General features: G+C 36.6%; 1 protein-coding gene across 3 annotated transcripts in view; it reads left to right on the top strand.

Moving 5' to 3' along the window:
* Nucleotides 1–18,135, top strand: part of NCOA2 (nuclear receptor coactivator 2) — a 175,266-nt gene that overhangs the window by 103,867 nt on the left and 53,264 nt on the right. For all 3 annotated transcript variants that reach the window (XM_057363919.1, XM_057363921.1, XM_057363920.1), the window contains one exon: nt 136–308. In XM_057363919.1, the coding sequence (XP_057219902.1) occupies nt 136–308 (173 nt within the window). The remainder of the gene's footprint in view (nt 1–135; nt 309–18,135) is intronic.

Genomic DNA, 18,135 nt, shown 5'->3' with positions numbered 1-18,135 from the left:
ATTTATATTTTGGTAGTGAGAGAGGGCAGTTCTTTCTCTGGTTTTGTTAAATTACTGTCAAACCTTTTGAAATCATCTTTGAGCTGGCCAGAAGGCAAGCAATTAAAGACAACATTTTTATAATTTCTTTTTCAGCCCTAAAAGAAGCACTGAGAAACGCAATCGTGAGCAAGAGAATAAATACATAGAAGAACTTGCAGAGCTGATTTTTGCAAATTTTAATGATATTGACAACTTTAACTTTAAACCTGACAAATGTGCAATCTTGAAAGAAACTGTGAAGCAAATTCGTCAGATAAAAGAACAAGGTAAGAAGACTAATTAATTGACTTTGATATTTTGTGTTGATTGTTGTTTCATTTTTGGCTAACCTGATAGTCTCTTCAGCTTTTCTTTAGCAAATTCCCATGTTTTTCATTAATCAGTAATGAAAAATGCTGTTAAGTTCTGTGACTAGAGTGTGCTAAGTATCATATTCAGTACTTTCAAAATAAGGTTCACTGAAAATTGCTTAGAAAGAGAGAAAATCGATCAGTCTGGTGTGTGTATCTAATAGAATTGAAATTACTTGTGCTTTCACTAAAGTTAAACTAGCAGATAGCTTTGGGAAAAAGAAACCACATCGTTTTACATGGATGATGAATCCATGCAAAAGAGAAATAATCCAGGAGATTGGGGTATGTAAGTGTTCTGCATACCCGTTTTGCTTTCTTTTGTTGGTATGAATAGATATTGTGGACKAAATTATCTGCGTCCTTTAAATGATGACATCATATCCTCGACTACAATAGATTTGAAACTATTCTAATCTCTAGATAGGGTCCTGTTATAAATGTAAACCACAGAACGTGACAGTTTTCTTCCTGTTCTTTGTCTAGAAGATTAGTTTTGTATTTCTTTTCTTTTGATATATTTCCTATTCAAAGAGAAAACTCAAATCTTTTAGAAACTTTAAATTTTTGGAAGTGGGTTTTGTGGCACAGGTCTGTCTAGGCAGGCACACTGCAGGTGTTTGGGGCAGATTCAAATGCTTAAAGAGGTGCATATCATTTTTCTTTTAATGTAGGAGATTGATATCTCTTTGTAAACTGTGTTTCGAGTGATTCCTTTGATTTTCWAACAGTTTAAAGTCTTTCACTATTTTGTGATTTCTATGGAAAATGATTCTTCTTTTTCTGTGCTGTATGTGTAAAATGACAAAAGTGGAGATTGGATGTTTCGTAATTTAAATACATATTTGTTTCTAAAACAAGTATATAAGTAGATCTACAGCTTTAGACTTGGTCTATTCAAAGCTAAATGGAAAGTGGAAAGAGTCAGATTGTGTCAGCTGCTTCCAAAGTGGCTCTAAGTGATTAATCTTAGSGAGTGTTCCTGTTTCTCAGCTTGTTCTCTTCTTTTTGCTGTTAGGTTGCTATGTTTTTTAAAGTGGATATTCCAATGATGTTGCCATGCCCCATATTAGAAGTATACTTGTTAACCTGACACAGTGTCAGTCATTGTTTTGAGCCTTGCTGGCTTTTAAAATACTCTTTTTCCCTTATTTTCTTCATCCTTTTCTCAAATTGATTTTTAATTAATTTTTTTTTTTTTTTGCTGTCACCAAGCAACACATACTCCTTATCTTTACCTGAGAAAAGGAAAAAAAAATGTTTTCCTGGGAAGTGGGTGCACAAAGGAAAATCTGCTACTCTACTTTGGTAATTCTGGCAGCAGTTCTAGAAAATCTAGTGTGAAAATCTGGCTCTAATTCACGGTAACTTTGTCAAATCCAGGGTTTTATTGTTCAGGACAAATATCACAAAAATAGTTTTTTCATATTGTTATAAAATACACTCATCAGACCACATTACAGTTACATGTAAACTGTTGAAGTCATCCTGGGCCAGAATTGTGCCAAAGGTGAACGTGCAGTTAGTTTTTTAAGGTCATAAAGTCTTATTGCAAAAACAACTGAATATACAATTCTGAAGACAGACTAAACTGCTGTGAGTAGTGTTTATTTCAACAAGTAGAAGTAGTTTGCAACCCTTGAGTAATAAAGASACAAAATTGCTCTTTTTGATGGTGATTTGTTACACAAGGTTCTTCAGTTGAGCACAATTAGATGTTCTGGTAACTGGGTGTTCACATAAAACTCACAGCTGGTACAGACTGACTTTAAGCCTCTCTAAGGGGCACTGCACTGCAGAACACTTTCAGGGTGGTCATTCAGCATCTCAGGGTCTAGACACAAAGATCAGAATATTTGAAATTATTCCTTTGAACTGATTTAAAGTTTGATACCCATTCCTACATCGAAGCTACTTCTTTTTGTTGCAGTAGCAAATTTAAAAGGCWTTTCCTTTCAAGAAAACATCAAATKACAGCACACTCTGAAATGCAGTATAGTTTTGTAATAGGCATTTAATTAACCAAAAAGTCTCRTGTATAGTAAATATCCAAATTGCACAAACTGTAAAGTACACCTGAATTTTTGTTCAGTGCCACAAAGAGCTTGACATAAACAATGCAAACGGGTTAAGGACCTAGTGAGGCTGTTACTATTGCTCTCTCATGTTTTGTAGGTAGTTTATCACCTCACATAGAGAATCTTGCACTTACACATGATCATCATTTAAATGCATTTTTTTAGGTTGTACCAAATCTTTCTGTTTGCTTTTCCACTCTCAAGACCTGTTAGGACACCTTGACAACAGTCAAAAACTWGTATTATCTATTTCTAAAACAAAAGTCATTAAGATAATGTTACACTTGCATGAAATTCCATGAGACTCAGTATTTTATTACAGTTTTGTTGATTTTTAGTGTTACAAAGAATACTGGTAGGAGAAAACTAAATGAAAGCCCTGAAAGTCTTCAGTGATTCCACACTGACATGGACAAATTAAGATGGCTCAGTGGTCACACAGCGGGTCTGCTCTGCATTTCTTCCAAGGCAGATTAGATTATATAAGTGAGAACTTAATTTACAGTTATATTATTTAGAGGTTTTAGTAAAAAGGTTCTTTCTTTGAGATAAATAGTATAATTCAAATTGCATATGAAGGTCTAATTACTTACAAAAGCACAGTCAGTTATAAAGACCTTGTAAAGCCACCGAAAGCAACAAGTTTTGTAGCTGCTGCTGAGATTTGTCAAGAAAACTTTATTTTAGATTCTAGGAATGAGAACAAGGAAGGAAGAAATTCAGATTAATATTTATTTCCCATGTCAAGCTAGCTGGGCTGGTAGCTGAAAAAATTAATAGATCTTTTGCTATATAATTTAGTATAATGTTTTTCTGATCTATTTTATATGCAAATATRTACTTGGAATACTTAATCTGTTATCTTTATATCGTTTCTCACAGTATATATACTTCAAATATTCCTAAGTTGTGGTATGTTAGAGATTCAGTTTATTACAATTTGAAGGCAAGTTCTAAATGTATGTGTAAACCTGAATTAATTAAAGGAATTAAAGATGTTTGGAAGATGTAACTACTGCATGCCGTTTTAATCAAGGTTTTGAAATGGTTTTAGTACTTGGGGAAGTGATGACAAGTTAAGTTACAAAAGCTTGATTTTCTGCTGAGGACTTGTATCATATTGTCYTACAATGATTGGATAGAGATTTTGGGAAATCTCCTCTATTCCAGAGGAGATGAAAAATTGTGATTTTAGCATGAAGATGAAACAGAAGTTGTGTTCATGTATATCTTAAGTGGATATTTTTACTGGGGATTTGAGACTTGTTTTTCAAGCACTTTGGAAAATTATCATTCAGTTTTTTATTTACAACGTGAAAGTAATTCAGGACTGTGATTTTTATGGTTATGTTATATGGTCATGAAAGTGTAAGGTCTGTTGTTTGCAGTCTATGTTAAGTTTCTTGGGAAGAGTAATAGTCATATATGTTACAGATCTGTTCATAATATACACAGATATGCACAAGCAAGTTAATTCTGATTTGCACATGCTCAGTTTAAAAAAACTTGTGTTAGACAAGTAAAGACCAATGGGAATAAACGTTCCTTTCTATGCCTGACAGTCAAGGAACCATAAAGCCATTTGATTGTACTTAATAAATACGCTTGGCAAAATAGTGTCTGATTGATTTTRGGATCCTATCTTACTTTAAGAAGAAATTTCAGCACTTAAGGCATTAATTTCTTTTGTATAAGAACTGCTGAAAATATTTTCTCATATCTGAAGACAACAAAATTCTGACAGCAAATAATTGTGAATTTTCTTCTTCCTTAGTTGRCAATTAGTTGAACTGTTTCTCGTCAATCTCATTTGATTTTATTCCAACAGCAGTCCTTATCTTTCACTCGTCACCAGCCTGACTCCCCTCATTATGGTAGAGGGTTTTTTCTCAATTTTTTTTTATTACTTTGCCTCTTTTTCACTCTTTTTTTGAAACTCCCTTTTCTTCATTATCTAGTTGTGTTTTAGCCTCCTGTCTGAATATCAGCAATGCAGTAGGTACAGAGGATACTGAAGATCACCTTAAGCTTCTTCAGCAGTTTCTCCAGCTAAGTCTCCTCTGACCTCTTCGGTTGGAGTGCTGAGGAATGGGTCCTGACATAAGTACAAGACAGGGTTGGTTTTTTTTTCAAGTCCCCTGAGTTCCTGTTATTACACTTTGGGTTCCCCACCTTATTTCTCCCTTTCTTCTCTCCAAGCCTTTCTCTTTCCTCTAGCCTTTTTTTAAGATGGCATCCACCTGTCTTATTTAGATTCAYATACAGTGGCATATAATCTACCATGGTAACGTATCCTCAAATATGATTTTATGTCACTTCCATTTTCCTGCAGAATCCAGTTTTCATGTGTCACCAGTTTCTGAAGAGGTTTTGAGTTCTATAGATCAGCTTTCCAGTGGTTCAGGGAAGRATATTGGGGTAGCAGTTATCAGTCTAGCTGTTAATGTATGCTTCTGAGCTGATGGATCTTGTTTTTGGAATAGCCTTAAAAGAGAGACCTGGGACAGAGTGAATCACCACGTGAAAGCAAAGTAATGTTGGGAGAAGAAGTGCTTGGTGAGGAGAGTCATGCATGGAACCTGTATGCAGTTTAAAAGAAGGCTTGTTTTTAATCATATTTATCTTCTTTTTCTGGTTTCACATTTGATAGCAAAACCAGTTTTTGCTTCCCTGTAGCAGTACTATGTAATCACAGGGGCACTCCAGCAGATAGTCTATTGTTGCCTCCAGCACCAGTATGCAAGTAAAATCACTTGCTAAAAGAAAACAGCATGGTCTTAAAGCTGTAATGAGGTGTTGCTTTGGCTGCTGCTACTTTGAATTTATCAGATCTGAATTTAGATTCATATTTCACAAGGTATTTAAGCAACTGTCTAACTTTAAGCAGATGAGTAATCCCTGTTAAGTCAGTGGAACTACTTAAAGGTTTAAAGTTATGTGCATAATTATCTAGCAAAATCAGGATATTAAGGCAAGAGAGCATATCCACTTGTTTTTTGTTTGTTGGTTTTTGTTTTGTAAATATTTTACTGGGTCAATTTCACTGTAATTATATTTTTATATTAATCATATTTGAGATGGGATATTCAAATTTTATGCCAATTTTTGAATCTTTTTGAAGGAATTTTGCATGGCTAACATTATTTTTATAGATTGTGTTTTCAGTTTGATAGGATTTTAAGACTGAATTAAGTGGCACAGGAATTTGTGCTTGAAGTCAAGGTTTTTATGCAGAGCATTTACAAAAAAAATCTATTACTGCATTTGCTTTGCTGTCTCCCCTACCTGCAGCTGAGAGTGATGCACTAAAAGTGTCTTTAATCTTCCTCTGTACATTGTAAAGCTTTCTGRTTAAATACCCAGTTTATGTTGACTTTATTGCTTGCATGACTAAAGAGAACTACTGATTCACTGAAGAATTTAAACTGGTTTTTAGTTAAAGCAGTCCATCAGTTTCTTTTCTGGGTCTGACAAAAAGTAGTTATTGGCCATCAGATCCATCAAGTGAAAACCTTCCTGGGGTTTGCATTTTTTACTGTAGTTGTGTATCGTGCAGAATACTTGGCTTGGACCTTACCTRCACAGAAGTTTAGGCATTTTAACTGTACTAATGGTTTCTTGTAGAGGCAGTGTTATGATGTAGTTAATATTACTTTTTAAATAAGTAGCCAAGGACACCTTTATGACCTATGACTGTGTCCACACTGGGATCAAACTATTAAGAGAGGGGGATTGTTCTGCATGGAGTGGAGAAGGCTCTGGGAAAACCTTACTGCAGCCTTTCAGTAAATTAAGGGGACTTAGAGACAGAGAGGTAATGTTTACTGAGGCCTGTAGTGCCAGARCAAGAGGCAGTGGTTTTAAGATGAGAGGAAAGATTTAGATTGGACATAAGGAAGAAGTTCTTTATTGTGAGGGTAATGAGRCACTGGAGCAGGTTGCTCAGAGAAGTTGTGGATACACCATTCCTAGAAGTGTTCAAAACTGGATGGGATGGGGCTTTAGGCAACCTGGTCTAGTGGAAGGTGTCCCTGCCCATGGCAGAAGGGATGGCCAAGTGATATTTAAAACTCTCTTCCAATCCAAGCCAATCTGTGGTTCTATGGTTCTCTTGCTTCAAGGAAACAAAAATAATCAAGTGTGCTGGCTACCAAACTAACCTATGGAAAATAAGGCAGCTGTTGAAAAGCCCTGGTTTCACCATCCCTGCCCTCCTCCTGACCATGAGTTTCCATTTCCTCCCTTCCCCTGACAGTAGTGTTTGAGTTGTGCAGTTGTGTGGTGAGCCTGAGCAGTGTTTTTGAGTGCCTCTTGTAGARGATCTGTCTCCCCGTGGGTCCTTGGTGAGACCCCAGTCCAGCACAGCTCCAATTGTGCCAGCGATGGCTGAGCTATGGGCCAGTGCCCACGGCTGTCTTGGCACTGTTGGGCATTGCAGGGTGTCATGTAATGGCTCTCACCTAACAAGACATTGCTCTTGATCATGGGCTTCAACTTAGTCAGTGATGGATGACTTCCATGCCAAAGATAATTTTCTTGAAATTTTAGATCGAAAATCTAAGYTTTGTCTTCGAGTTATGGGTCAAAGAGAAACTGAAGTTGCTCTTAGCAGTTGAAGTACGAATCTTTTTCAGGTAGAAATAATCATTACTGATCGGTGCTACAGGAAAACTTACTTGTTTGTTTTGCATCCTACTTATATTTGCCTTTGTTTGATCTTTGTTTTCTTTCAAAACTTTTAAATGACCAAGAGAAAAAAGTAATTCAAAATAGCAGTGTGGCTGTTTACTTTAAACTGTATAGCTGCAAAGGTGATTGCAGTGTAGGAGGTTGTGATCTAGAATATCAAATGCTGGGGAATGCTATAAAAGACTGAGCTGCTTCTCCTATATTTAACCTTCTTGGGGGGATATGTGTCAAGTGTTCCCTCTTTGTTCTTTCCAGGAATATCTTCATTAAAGTTTTGGTTACTTAAACATGTAATGATCATGTTATGGTCTATGTACTCCTGAGATTGTAGTAAAAATGTCTCGCATAAGAGAGATGGAGACATCTCTTCCTGAAAGTTTGGGTTTTGGAGGCTGCCTCCTTGGTAAGTGTATGGTTCACASACTGCATTTAAATTGTCTCTGAGGACTTTAAACTTCAAAACTTTACAGTTTTGTTTGGATTTTTTTTTTTTTTGCAGTTTATCCATGTAATCTCGTATGAACAGTAAATGTCATAAATTCGTTTAGCATTTTTATTTTAGGGGAAAAAAATAAAAATAAAAGTAGAAATATAGACTGACATCCATCCCTCCAAAGTATTAACTAAGCTTTTGGGTTTTGTGTTTCTCACCAGCTGTTCTGTCTTTAGAGGTGTCTGATTGGAAACAAAGGCTAAGTTTAGATGCTAAAAAATAAATACTGATCTTAGGTGTTAAAGAACAATTGGAGCCTTCTGATTTGGGTCTTAATGATAGTGTTTGTAGTCCCTTGTTGCTGGATGGTTTGCAGTGTAAAAGGTGCTGACTGTAGAGCACCAGATCTTRCTGTGTGCTTTAGATTAGTGGATTCAATGTCATAATCTCAGCAGCACATAAAGCAAGTTAAYGAAGGGGACATGTTACCTTGGCTCTCTCTCTGGAGCTTAATTTATGGAATAGCAAATTAATTCACTGTGAGTAGTGATGATTCTTCAGTCAAAAAAAAGATAATCTATTTTAAGGAATCTAGCTTTTATTACACAGCTTTTATCTYTTCTTTTTAAAGACTGCAGCCTGAAAAGCAGTAATATAATATTTACTCACAATAGGGTGCAGTGCCTTTTATACCACGTTTGAATCCTGACAACCTGTGGATTAACAGCAYATTGAAGAAGCATTGATCAAAGGCTCCTCTGTGTTCAAACTAGAACCAAGATAATTGCATCTGTTCTAAGCCATACATTTTGTTATTGCTGAAAAAGGTTCTGTGTATGGACAGTTACTTAGAAATAGGGGTCCTTGAATGTGAAATCACCTAGGATATGTAAACCAGTTAATAAGTCAGCTTCAGCTTTCAGTTTCTTTTATGAAAACCCACAGTGGACAACTAGGGGAAAAAAAAACTCAGGCTGAATACTGAAAGATGACATGGCTAGTGATCAGTTKCTTACTCTGTCATGGACAATGTTGAGTTCATTGTGAATGTGCTCAGGCTAACGACTGGAGAGCCAGTACCTTCATGCCTTCTGTTTCGTTTCATCATTATGGGGTGTTGGCACGTCTCTGTGTATTGCACAAGGGGTACTCTTAATGCATTCACTACACACTTAAACGTACACATACCCTCCTTCTCTTCTTCAGCTTGCATAAGATCAGAGCAAATGTTAGGCAGAGGAGACAGAAAAGTACCTAAATTTAAGTTCCACTAAGGTGGATAGCTCCATAAACCATAAATCCATAAAGCAAGTACTCCATAACTGGAGATGCTTCAGATATCCCCATATTGTCTGAATAAGTATCCACATGCYTCTTTGGATGAAGCAGCTGTGCACTACCTCCCTTCACTGAGGCCTAAGTCATCTCAGAGCAGAAATGTGTGTCCCTTGCTCTGCTCACTGGCACAAAGCAAAATGGAGCTCCCCAGTGTGCCAGCCGCAGAGGACTCCAGCACACAAAGGTGGGATGCACCCTGACTGGCTCATACAGGATTGTATTTTGGTAGATTGATAATTGAAAGTTAACTGAAATCTGGAGCAGCTTAATAAAGGAATGGGTAGGTTCTCTCTGCCCTCCCAAAGATGTTTGAATGTTCTTCAAAATGCTCAGTGAAAGTTCTTGTCATGATGCAGGAGTTCGGTGAAGCATTTTGGGATGTGTTGCAGAGATCTGACTAGACAGTTGGAATGGTCCCTTGTCATCTTAAGATATGTGACCATGAAGAGCATGAATTGTGCCTCAGGAGAAAAAGTACTACTATAATAGCCTTATACTGGTACTTCTCCTGAGGCACAATTTCCTAGAAAGACTTGGAACAACCTGCAATTCCCATGATCCTTCTGAGGGAGATGTCTTCCAGAGGCAAATTAGGTGTGGGCCTACATTCAACATGGAAGAGGAAGTATGTTTAAATATAACATTTAATCTACTTGCAAATAAAAAGAAGAGGAAGAGATATCAAGGTTGTGATTTCTAAATATAGATTGGAAAACTCAGAGGGACCCTCATTTAGATTTTTCTTGGTTTGTTTGTTTTGGTGTTTGGTGGAAAACTATCAAGGTATTTTGTGCCAATAAAATAAAATTCTTCCTGTCTTGCTTCTTTTGTATAAAACCTTTCACCGTCTTGGGTCGAAGGAAATATTTACGTGTTTGGGGTTTTTTCCTATCTTTAGTTGTTTCTTCATATCCCAGTTGACTTTTCTAAATGGAGTGCTTCATATCACTAATTTTCAAAAGTGGGGTTTTATGCAGAATGGATATTCTTTCTATTTTCAAATCCCCCCCCCCCCATGTTTTGAAGAGCTTTATTTTTAAGCCTTTTCTGTTTTCTTTTCAATAGTTGTCCTGTGTTTTGTTTTTCACTTCTTTCCCAGTCATTCTGTCTAGCCTTTGGTGTGGGTTTAGCCATAATTTTAGGACCAGCARTACCATACAGTGACAGTTTTATTCCATTCACTATCGCCCCTCTGACATTGTTTTTACTCTTAGTTGCTGCAATAAGAAATCTTCAAATAGTTTAGGGAATTTGACAAAACTTAGTAATGCATTGTTGAGTGTTATGCTGATGAAAATCAAGGATTATTGTGATTACTACTGATCTCGAAAGTTGAGCCACCATCTGTCTAYCTGCAAGAGGTGCTGATTTTAAGTGACCATTGTAATACACATTGTCAGGCCATTGTACTTAATGTTCAAAATATAATTACATGTTTGTTGCTGGCAATCAAAAATGTAAATATGCCCAGTAAGCTTTKTTCCCCCTTACTTTTTTGTATCAGTGGTACAGGTGGGGAAGTCAGTCTGTAAAACCTCCATTAAATATAACTGAGGGGGGATATTGGCTTGCTCAGGGTCATTGTGAATTATGGTGCAAGAATACTCTTCCTTTCCCTGAGCTATGTGATTTCCCTGAGCATGGACATTGCCATTCTTTCTTTGAAGCTCAGACAAGGAGCATATATCCTTTATCTCAACAGCTTGAATGCTTTCCAAAGGAAGGGGTATGGTTTCTTCTCTTTTTTAATGGGATTTTTGGTGGATTAGTTGGCTGRGTTATTTGAATGAGAACTCTAGCCCAGGTCAACAAATGACTTAGAATTTTGAAACCTAGCTCAAACCCCAATATATATCCTTAAATGTTTAGGCTGAGGTGAATGCATAATACAGTGGAAATAACAGCTGTTATATAAAAGATCTCACCTGTTGGTGCTCTAGTGGGTAAAATGTAAAATGAGGAGTAGGCACCCATGTTCCTTTTTCCAAGCAAATAAGTAAATTGCAGACTGACGGAAAAGGTTCTGGATTATCACTTCTGATGTAATGCACAGGCTTGGCTGCAGACCTGCATTACCAGCCTTTTTGCCAAGGAGGGACACAGCTGGAGGCAGACCATAATCTTCAACATTTCCTGCTTAAAGCCACATTTGTTCCACATACTCAGGGTGACAATTGCCAGACAGGGGCCCCTCACTCCCAGGCTGTGCCGTGTCAGGAGTTTGGAGCTGGGAAGAGCAGCAAGGCTATGGAGTTGGCTGGGCAACACTCACTGGCACAACATGGAGCATCCTTTCCACTGAGCTCCAAGCTGCCTATGGTTAAGGGAACTGTTAAAACAGCTTGAAATTTCTTCTCAGAAAAGAACTGATAAATCTCAGTGAGAAAAATAGAGAAAACAATACCRTTAGTGTTGAACCATTTCTCTGTGTGTGGATTATACTGACTTAGTTCAGACTGGGTGCTGATCCCTGCTTCATGAATCTGAATTAGAGGAACAGAAACGGTAGTGCCTAATTAATTAAGTTTTAAGTATGGTTCAGTGTATTGAAGGGAGCCCATTTGTACCTATCAGTGCTATTAACAGACATTGTAAAATGTCTGCTAATTAATATGTGAYAGAACAAATTAATGCAATTGAGGTTAAAAGTGACTTTGTCTGGATGTAAATCTTAGCAACAAGATAAGCCAAGATTTTCTAGGGTAATGAAAAAACATCTTTTAATTTTAGAGAATAGCATAAACAATGCATGTAAATAATCATTAGCTTTCATTCTAACAGTATTCATAATGTACCTGAAGTAATATGGCCACTATTGAAATATATAAAATTAATCTTAAACACAGTTTCATAAAGGACTTGGATTTTAAAAAATCCCTTTAAATAACTCAGATGCAGAAGTAAACTGTTTCTTTGAAAAAGGTTTTGGTTTTCCTTTTGCTTTCCTTGCAGTAATAGGAAGGTTTCTAAGTTGCCTTGGAAGTGTGGCTAGGCTGGTGATGGTGGGTTAGACAAGTAAGAAGAGGGGCCCAATCTTCTATTTCTGAACACTGGGCTGTTATAGGAGAAAACTTCACTTGTCCTTAGTGATTTAGAGCTTTTTCATGAAAGATTTATCTACCATAATCTGGACTATTAGAAGTAGTAGGAGCCCTGTAATCCATGTTAACATGGACACATTAAATTAAACCTGTTTCTGTTCTTCCTTAGCTGTCTTCAATTATCTGTACTCCACTTTGGCCTACACTTTATTATGGAAACTTCTTTTCATGGGTTCATAGAGAGCCCATGATCCATCATATTTCTTTTTTGTGGACCACATTAGGTCTCTTGAAAACTTTCGCAGTTGTCAATAGCAATTTATAAAAGCAAAAAGATCTTTGCCTGTTGTTGTGGATGATCTGGTGTGTCACAAAGATTTATCATCAGCATCCTAAAATAAGGCAGTTATTTTGTAATCACAGCGATGTGGCGTTCGAAGAAAGGGAGTCATCTGTTTCCTTTTAACAGCTGGTTGAGTACAGAAGAGTAAGGCTTCAAGTGTCTGGCTAGATTTAATATTCCTCTCTAGTATGTTATTTTGGCCTAAGTTTTGGAAACCTATAAGTTTAATTAGTTTGGCAACTGCATCCACAGATTCTAGTCTAAAGAGTGTTAACCCTTATATCTTTATTTGCAAAATCTTRCCTGTGTTTTTACATGTTAAAGAACCAACTGGATGGCTGGTAACATTTGTAAAAGCGATATATTATTTCTGAGACCATGGTGGAGCCCTGTTTTGAACGAAATTATCAGATTCTGCCATGTTTCTTGTCTTTGAAAATATTAGCTCAGCCAAAATGTTAAAGAACATTGGGCTCCCATAATTTAGAGATTCATATTAATACTGTTTTGAGAGACGAATTATCAAAATAAGATGATATTACTCATTAAGTAAACATCTGAAACTTATAAAATCGCARATGCCAAAAAATACAGTGAAATTTTCTGCCCTAATTCAGATCATACCAAAGAAAATAATTACTTTGTTAAACTGAGTGGTACCAAATATTTGTATCTAGTATTTCAGTGCAGAGGTCAGTTAGCTTGGCTCTTTCTTTTGAAATTTTGCCATATTAATGTAACAGATTTTAAGTCAGTGCTGATGGATGTGTGGCATTTGTTATCATGCGCAGTTGAGTAGTTTACATGAGTGTTTTGAAATCATCTAAATAGCAACAGATGCAAAACCATTTCCTGGATGTGTTTGTGTATACAGCTACAGATACATATATTTGAATCTGCTTATCTGATTCTAGCTCAGAATAATAAGTGACTGATTAAATTGAGGGTATTTTGGGGTAAGGCACTGATAGCCAATGTACTTAATCTAACATGTGTACTCCTTTTTTGTTTGAGTGCTGTATTTGAGGCACATATTAAATACTGCAAATTACATTATAATCAATCAGATATTTGTGATTATACTGGTTACTAGACAGCCTTAGGAAATGTAAATGCAGAAACAGAATCCCAAAGCCCCATATTTAAAAAGGCATTTTAAAACCAGTAAAAATTATAAATTCCCAGTGTCGTCCTGGATTTTGACCTTTTGATAAGGAAATTTCCTGGGCAGGGTGCTTTTGCTGATTAATTTATTTGAATATTTCTCAATCAGTATACACTGGAAAGATAGTTTTGGTGGTCTTTTTGGGGGAAAAGAGAATATCTTAAAAACTTAGGAATATAGATACATATATTTAATTTTTCAGCTTGCAAGTGAAGCGTAACCTTTCTTTTTATATAAAAGCATATGTTGAACATACTCAAATATTTTAGTAATCTAAAACCTGTCTAAAAAATTCTCACTATGAAATTATACCGTTATATTCCAGTGGAAAAGGTTAAGGTTGCAAAGTATCCAGAGTTTTGACAGGTGATGGTCATGATGGAAGCTTAATTCCATGTTCCAGAGAGGAAAAACAACTTTCTACTTACAATATGATAGTTTGACACATCATCACAAGTTGTAAATGAGGCATGGGGTGAGAAATAGTTCCTGGATTCAGGGTTCCTTCTAGTCTTAGTTTAGATTTCACTTAAAGGGTAGTATGGCAGATGTCCTTCTGTGTCTTTACTGATAAATAAAAAGACTATAAATCATATCATCAAATAAATTATTTGTATTRGTGCCTTGTTTAATATTTTTATTGTGTGCTGGGGATGGATCAAGCCATTGAGGATTTGGGGTCCTGGATAGGACACTTTACTCTTCACTTGAGCAGCAGCAGCAAGAGGGTTGTTACTCTGGGTTTTACTTCAGTCMCCAGTCCTTAACTTATCAGAGGCTAGTGACCTTCTGAGGTGATGTCAGGTGAGAATAATCTCTTGCTACTACATTATGTAGASAAATCTATGTAGACAATAGGTACAAAGTTCTGTAAATAATGTCATTTCTGTAAATAACACCACTTTTAGCTGTTGYTATTATGCCCAAGAGTTAGCGATCTTCAGAGAAGTTATTTTAAGTGTATTTATGGATGGGATTTGGCCTTAGTGCTCTGAGTGGTGCCATGTGGCAGGAATGCAGCACTGTGATACCCCARCTCATGGGGCTTGAAGACARCTCCATCCTGGGGCCAAGGGAGGAAGGAGTGGGCACTTCCACTGCTGCCCCTGTCTTCTTCCTCACTTTCAAGAAACATACCATTGAGTTTTGTAATAATGAGAAGAGAAGAAGGTCATAGATATTGATGACAGCAAAGACGGTGAAATGAGAGGGGGGAAGAAACCAAGGRAAAGGTAGTAAAATGCTTATTAAAGCATTTAGCAAAAAATACATACAGAGATAATAGGCTTCTTTCTGTCCAGCAGTTAAATATTATTCTTGGTAAGTTGAATTTCATTCAACTGAACTGGAGGCAATTATTTATCAGGCAGTACTTCCTACAGAAGATGTATTGAGTGAAAAAAATGCAGGCTTGTGCAAGAAAAGAATGATGGCAAAATGTCAAAATTATCAAGAAACAAAACTAGTATTAATTTTAGGTATTATTGCTTCCATTTGTTGCTGTTCCTAAATCCATCGTGGGTTTTCAGTGCTTGTTTTCCTTTCAGTGTCCATGAAAATTTTATATGCTGGCTACTGTTACTGAATTTTCTAAGAGCAGACTTCACTCAAAGCTTGAACAGCTCCCTGAATGTTTGCCTATATTTGATAAGTTTGTGAAAATGTGAAGCTTTTCACAGAGTTAATGCATTACTGGTGCTTCTTTACCACGGGAAGGTGGGGCAGGGATGTGTGGCATAGGAGAGCAGCTGCACCAGTTAGAGCAGCTTGCCCTGGAWAAGAGAAATCGCAGCGTTCTGAGTGCTGCTACTCCTGAGCGAGTAATTTCGCTTACAGCTTTCCAAGGGCTTTTAGCTTAAGCCCTAGGGTCATTTACCATTTAAGTGTGCTTCCACCAGCAGTAGTAAATATGAAACTAAACCGTGTGGGTGTGATGAGAGGAGCAGAACATGGGGAGATGAGTTGGGCAGGCGAGCGTGCAGTGGGAACGCAGCCCTTTGCAAGCAAAGTGGAGCCGGGCTGACAAGAGGGCTGTGTCAGGGAGGTGGGCAAAGCTGTGCTCACAGTGAATAAACGTGCTGAGAAAAAGTGCAGCTGTGCTTTTTTAATATGCACTGCAGGAGATTTCAGCAGCCTGATGATATATCATGCATTAATGTTGAAAAGATAAACACATTTGGAGAGCACAGGAAGGCCTTGTGTTTTTATGTTAGCAGAATGCTTCCTAATGAATAAGAACGTGCTGCTGGCTTCACAGAGCCATATGGCAGCTTTTCTAATTTTAGTTCGGTGCAGATGCATAATTCTCCCTTGTTTTACCTCCTAAAACCTTCATGAGATGTTGCATAGTTTTTCCTGTAAGACTTGATCTATAGTTTCTGGGGGAAAATATGCATTCAAGAGTCTGAGAGCTTCTTTGCTTCTGGACAGATGTGTGCTGTGTGATGAAAGAGCAACCTCACTATATAATCACATCCCTAAAATAGTAGCTAACTTTATTCACAGGGATGGGATAAGCTGGTCTTAAAATTGATTGCTGAAATAGTTGCTGTTTCTTAGGCACTGGTGTTTTGAAAAATTGCTTGCTTTCAGGGAATAAAAACAGCTTGTATTGAGGCAATGGCAACTGGGTAAGAACGTGCACGGGGATATCAAGTTGCGTGTGAGCCATGGATCATAGTGCTTTGAATTACACAGCTACAAGGCAGAGCTGCTTTCCCTGTGGTTAGCCAAGCATCAAAATAACTTGCACGTTCTTCACTGCTTTACTTCATCATGTGTAGTGATCCAAAACTACTCACATTACCAAATRCGATTTTTTTTTTKGTTTTTTTCTCTTCTGTGTTTGATTCAAGTTGATACMTTTGTAGGCACTTTCTGTACAGCCCTATTCATGCAAAAAACCTCCTGTCCATTACCACAGTCAATATAATTGCCTAGCAGTAGTCAGACACAGATGTTATTACAATTAATATTTGAAATGTTAGTTAATCTAATACTCAAAATTTTAAGGTCAGCTAAAATGTAGCCTTTTGCTATGTATGCTTTCTATTATATGTTAGCATTAGTTTTTAAGACTGTATCTACCCTTAGCTTTGGACAGTTAGATACTTCTGTTGTYTTCTTGGTAATTTGGATGCTATTTTTGCACAGCAATTCAGAAGGACCACAAAGGACAAACTTGGAAATATGAATGAGGCAAGACAAAAGTAGTTGGCTAATGCATACAAAAAATTAAGAGGATAAGTTGTTTTCAAGATASTTCAAGTCTAAAATTAAATTGCATATTTAAACTTTGTACAGAATTTACATTCACTTTCAAGTGATGCTGCTGTTACTGTAGGATCTTGATTTATATGATTTTTTTTCAATGTGCAGAGTTGAGCTTTCTAGTTTCACTTACAATGCTCTTTGTTTATATTTTTTTACCTATTGTATGTGATTTCAGATAAGTGTGGCATTTCAATAGCAATTCCATGTKATTAGAATAGAAAATCATGAAGAGCAGGAAATGTATATAGGGCATCTGAGAATCCTGTTTTAACCAGTATTGGATAATAAACTTGGATTTACCTGTTACAGGGGTTTTTTATGCTTGACCTTTTTCTTTGGTGGTTTATAGAGCACAGTTGCTTCCATGTCCAGGGTTTCACCAGGAACTCTTTTTTGCTCTTTTTGTTCTGTGAAGAGCCTTAAATGTATCTCCTATGAAAAATAAACTACATGTGTGTTGATACAAATTTTCTCTTTCAAATTATGCTTTATCTTTTTGAAAATCTTGCAGAAGCTAAGTTTTGYTCTTTAATTCAAAAATGCGTTTTGGTTTTGCAGAGACACGAAGGGGAAAATATTTCTGTAGCAGGTATCCTTAAGGAAGTTGGAGCAAAGCTTGAATACAAAGAGAGCTTTTTGAGTGGTTCAGCTGGTCCTGCCTGCCCACCTGTAGGAAAGTAGGGTTTGAAACACAACCAAGAGAAGGTGATGCCCRTCAGTAACACTTCAGAGTCTGCTGTCAGAAATGCAGAGAGAMCTGACATAGCTTGAGTTGGGAGGATGAAAAACCAAGAAGGCTTGCTAAGTTAAAATGTAGCAGGAGACTTCAAACTATTGCTTTTGGCTTCTCTTTCTCTGACTTATGAATTTCTGTTAAACTAATGTAATTTCACAAAGGTTTGCTTTCAGAATCTGGAATGAGCTTTGAATAAAGCTTGAGGCTTCCCACTTATAAATTTGTCAGAAAATATTTTGAGGGCTTTTTTTTGCTACTTTATTCTCTATGTTAAATGTAGAAAAGTAAATACAGTTTATGATCACTAGGAAGATGCCCAATTGAAAATATTATTATGTATTTTAGTATAATGCTGCTTATGCAATTGTAAACATACCCACAGTTTAAAGTCTAAATTACACACATCACTAAAATACTACATAATTGGATGTATATATTCTTTGTATTATCTCTCTCAAGGGTGCTTGTATTTTATTTAAATTTTTTTCTGTCTCTAGGCTAAACTCTTAATTGAGTGGAGCTAATAATTATTTCATGTGCATGAAGTTTATACCACTGTAATTCAGATAAAATATGCTTSCTCCCTGGTAGCCATATTCATAAGGATGGGACCAGTTTCTAATTTAATGCTCCCTGTCCATTGCAGA

The sequence above is a fragment of the Malurus melanocephalus genome, unplaced genomic scaffold (assembly GCF_030028575.1).
Source record: "Malurus melanocephalus ecotype Western Australia unplaced genomic scaffold, MMel_1.1 scaffold_32, whole genome shotgun sequence".
Classification (NCBI taxonomy): Eukaryota; Metazoa; Chordata; class Aves; order Passeriformes; family Maluridae; genus Malurus; species Malurus melanocephalus.
This window is presented reverse-complemented; position numbering and strand designations above follow the sequence as displayed.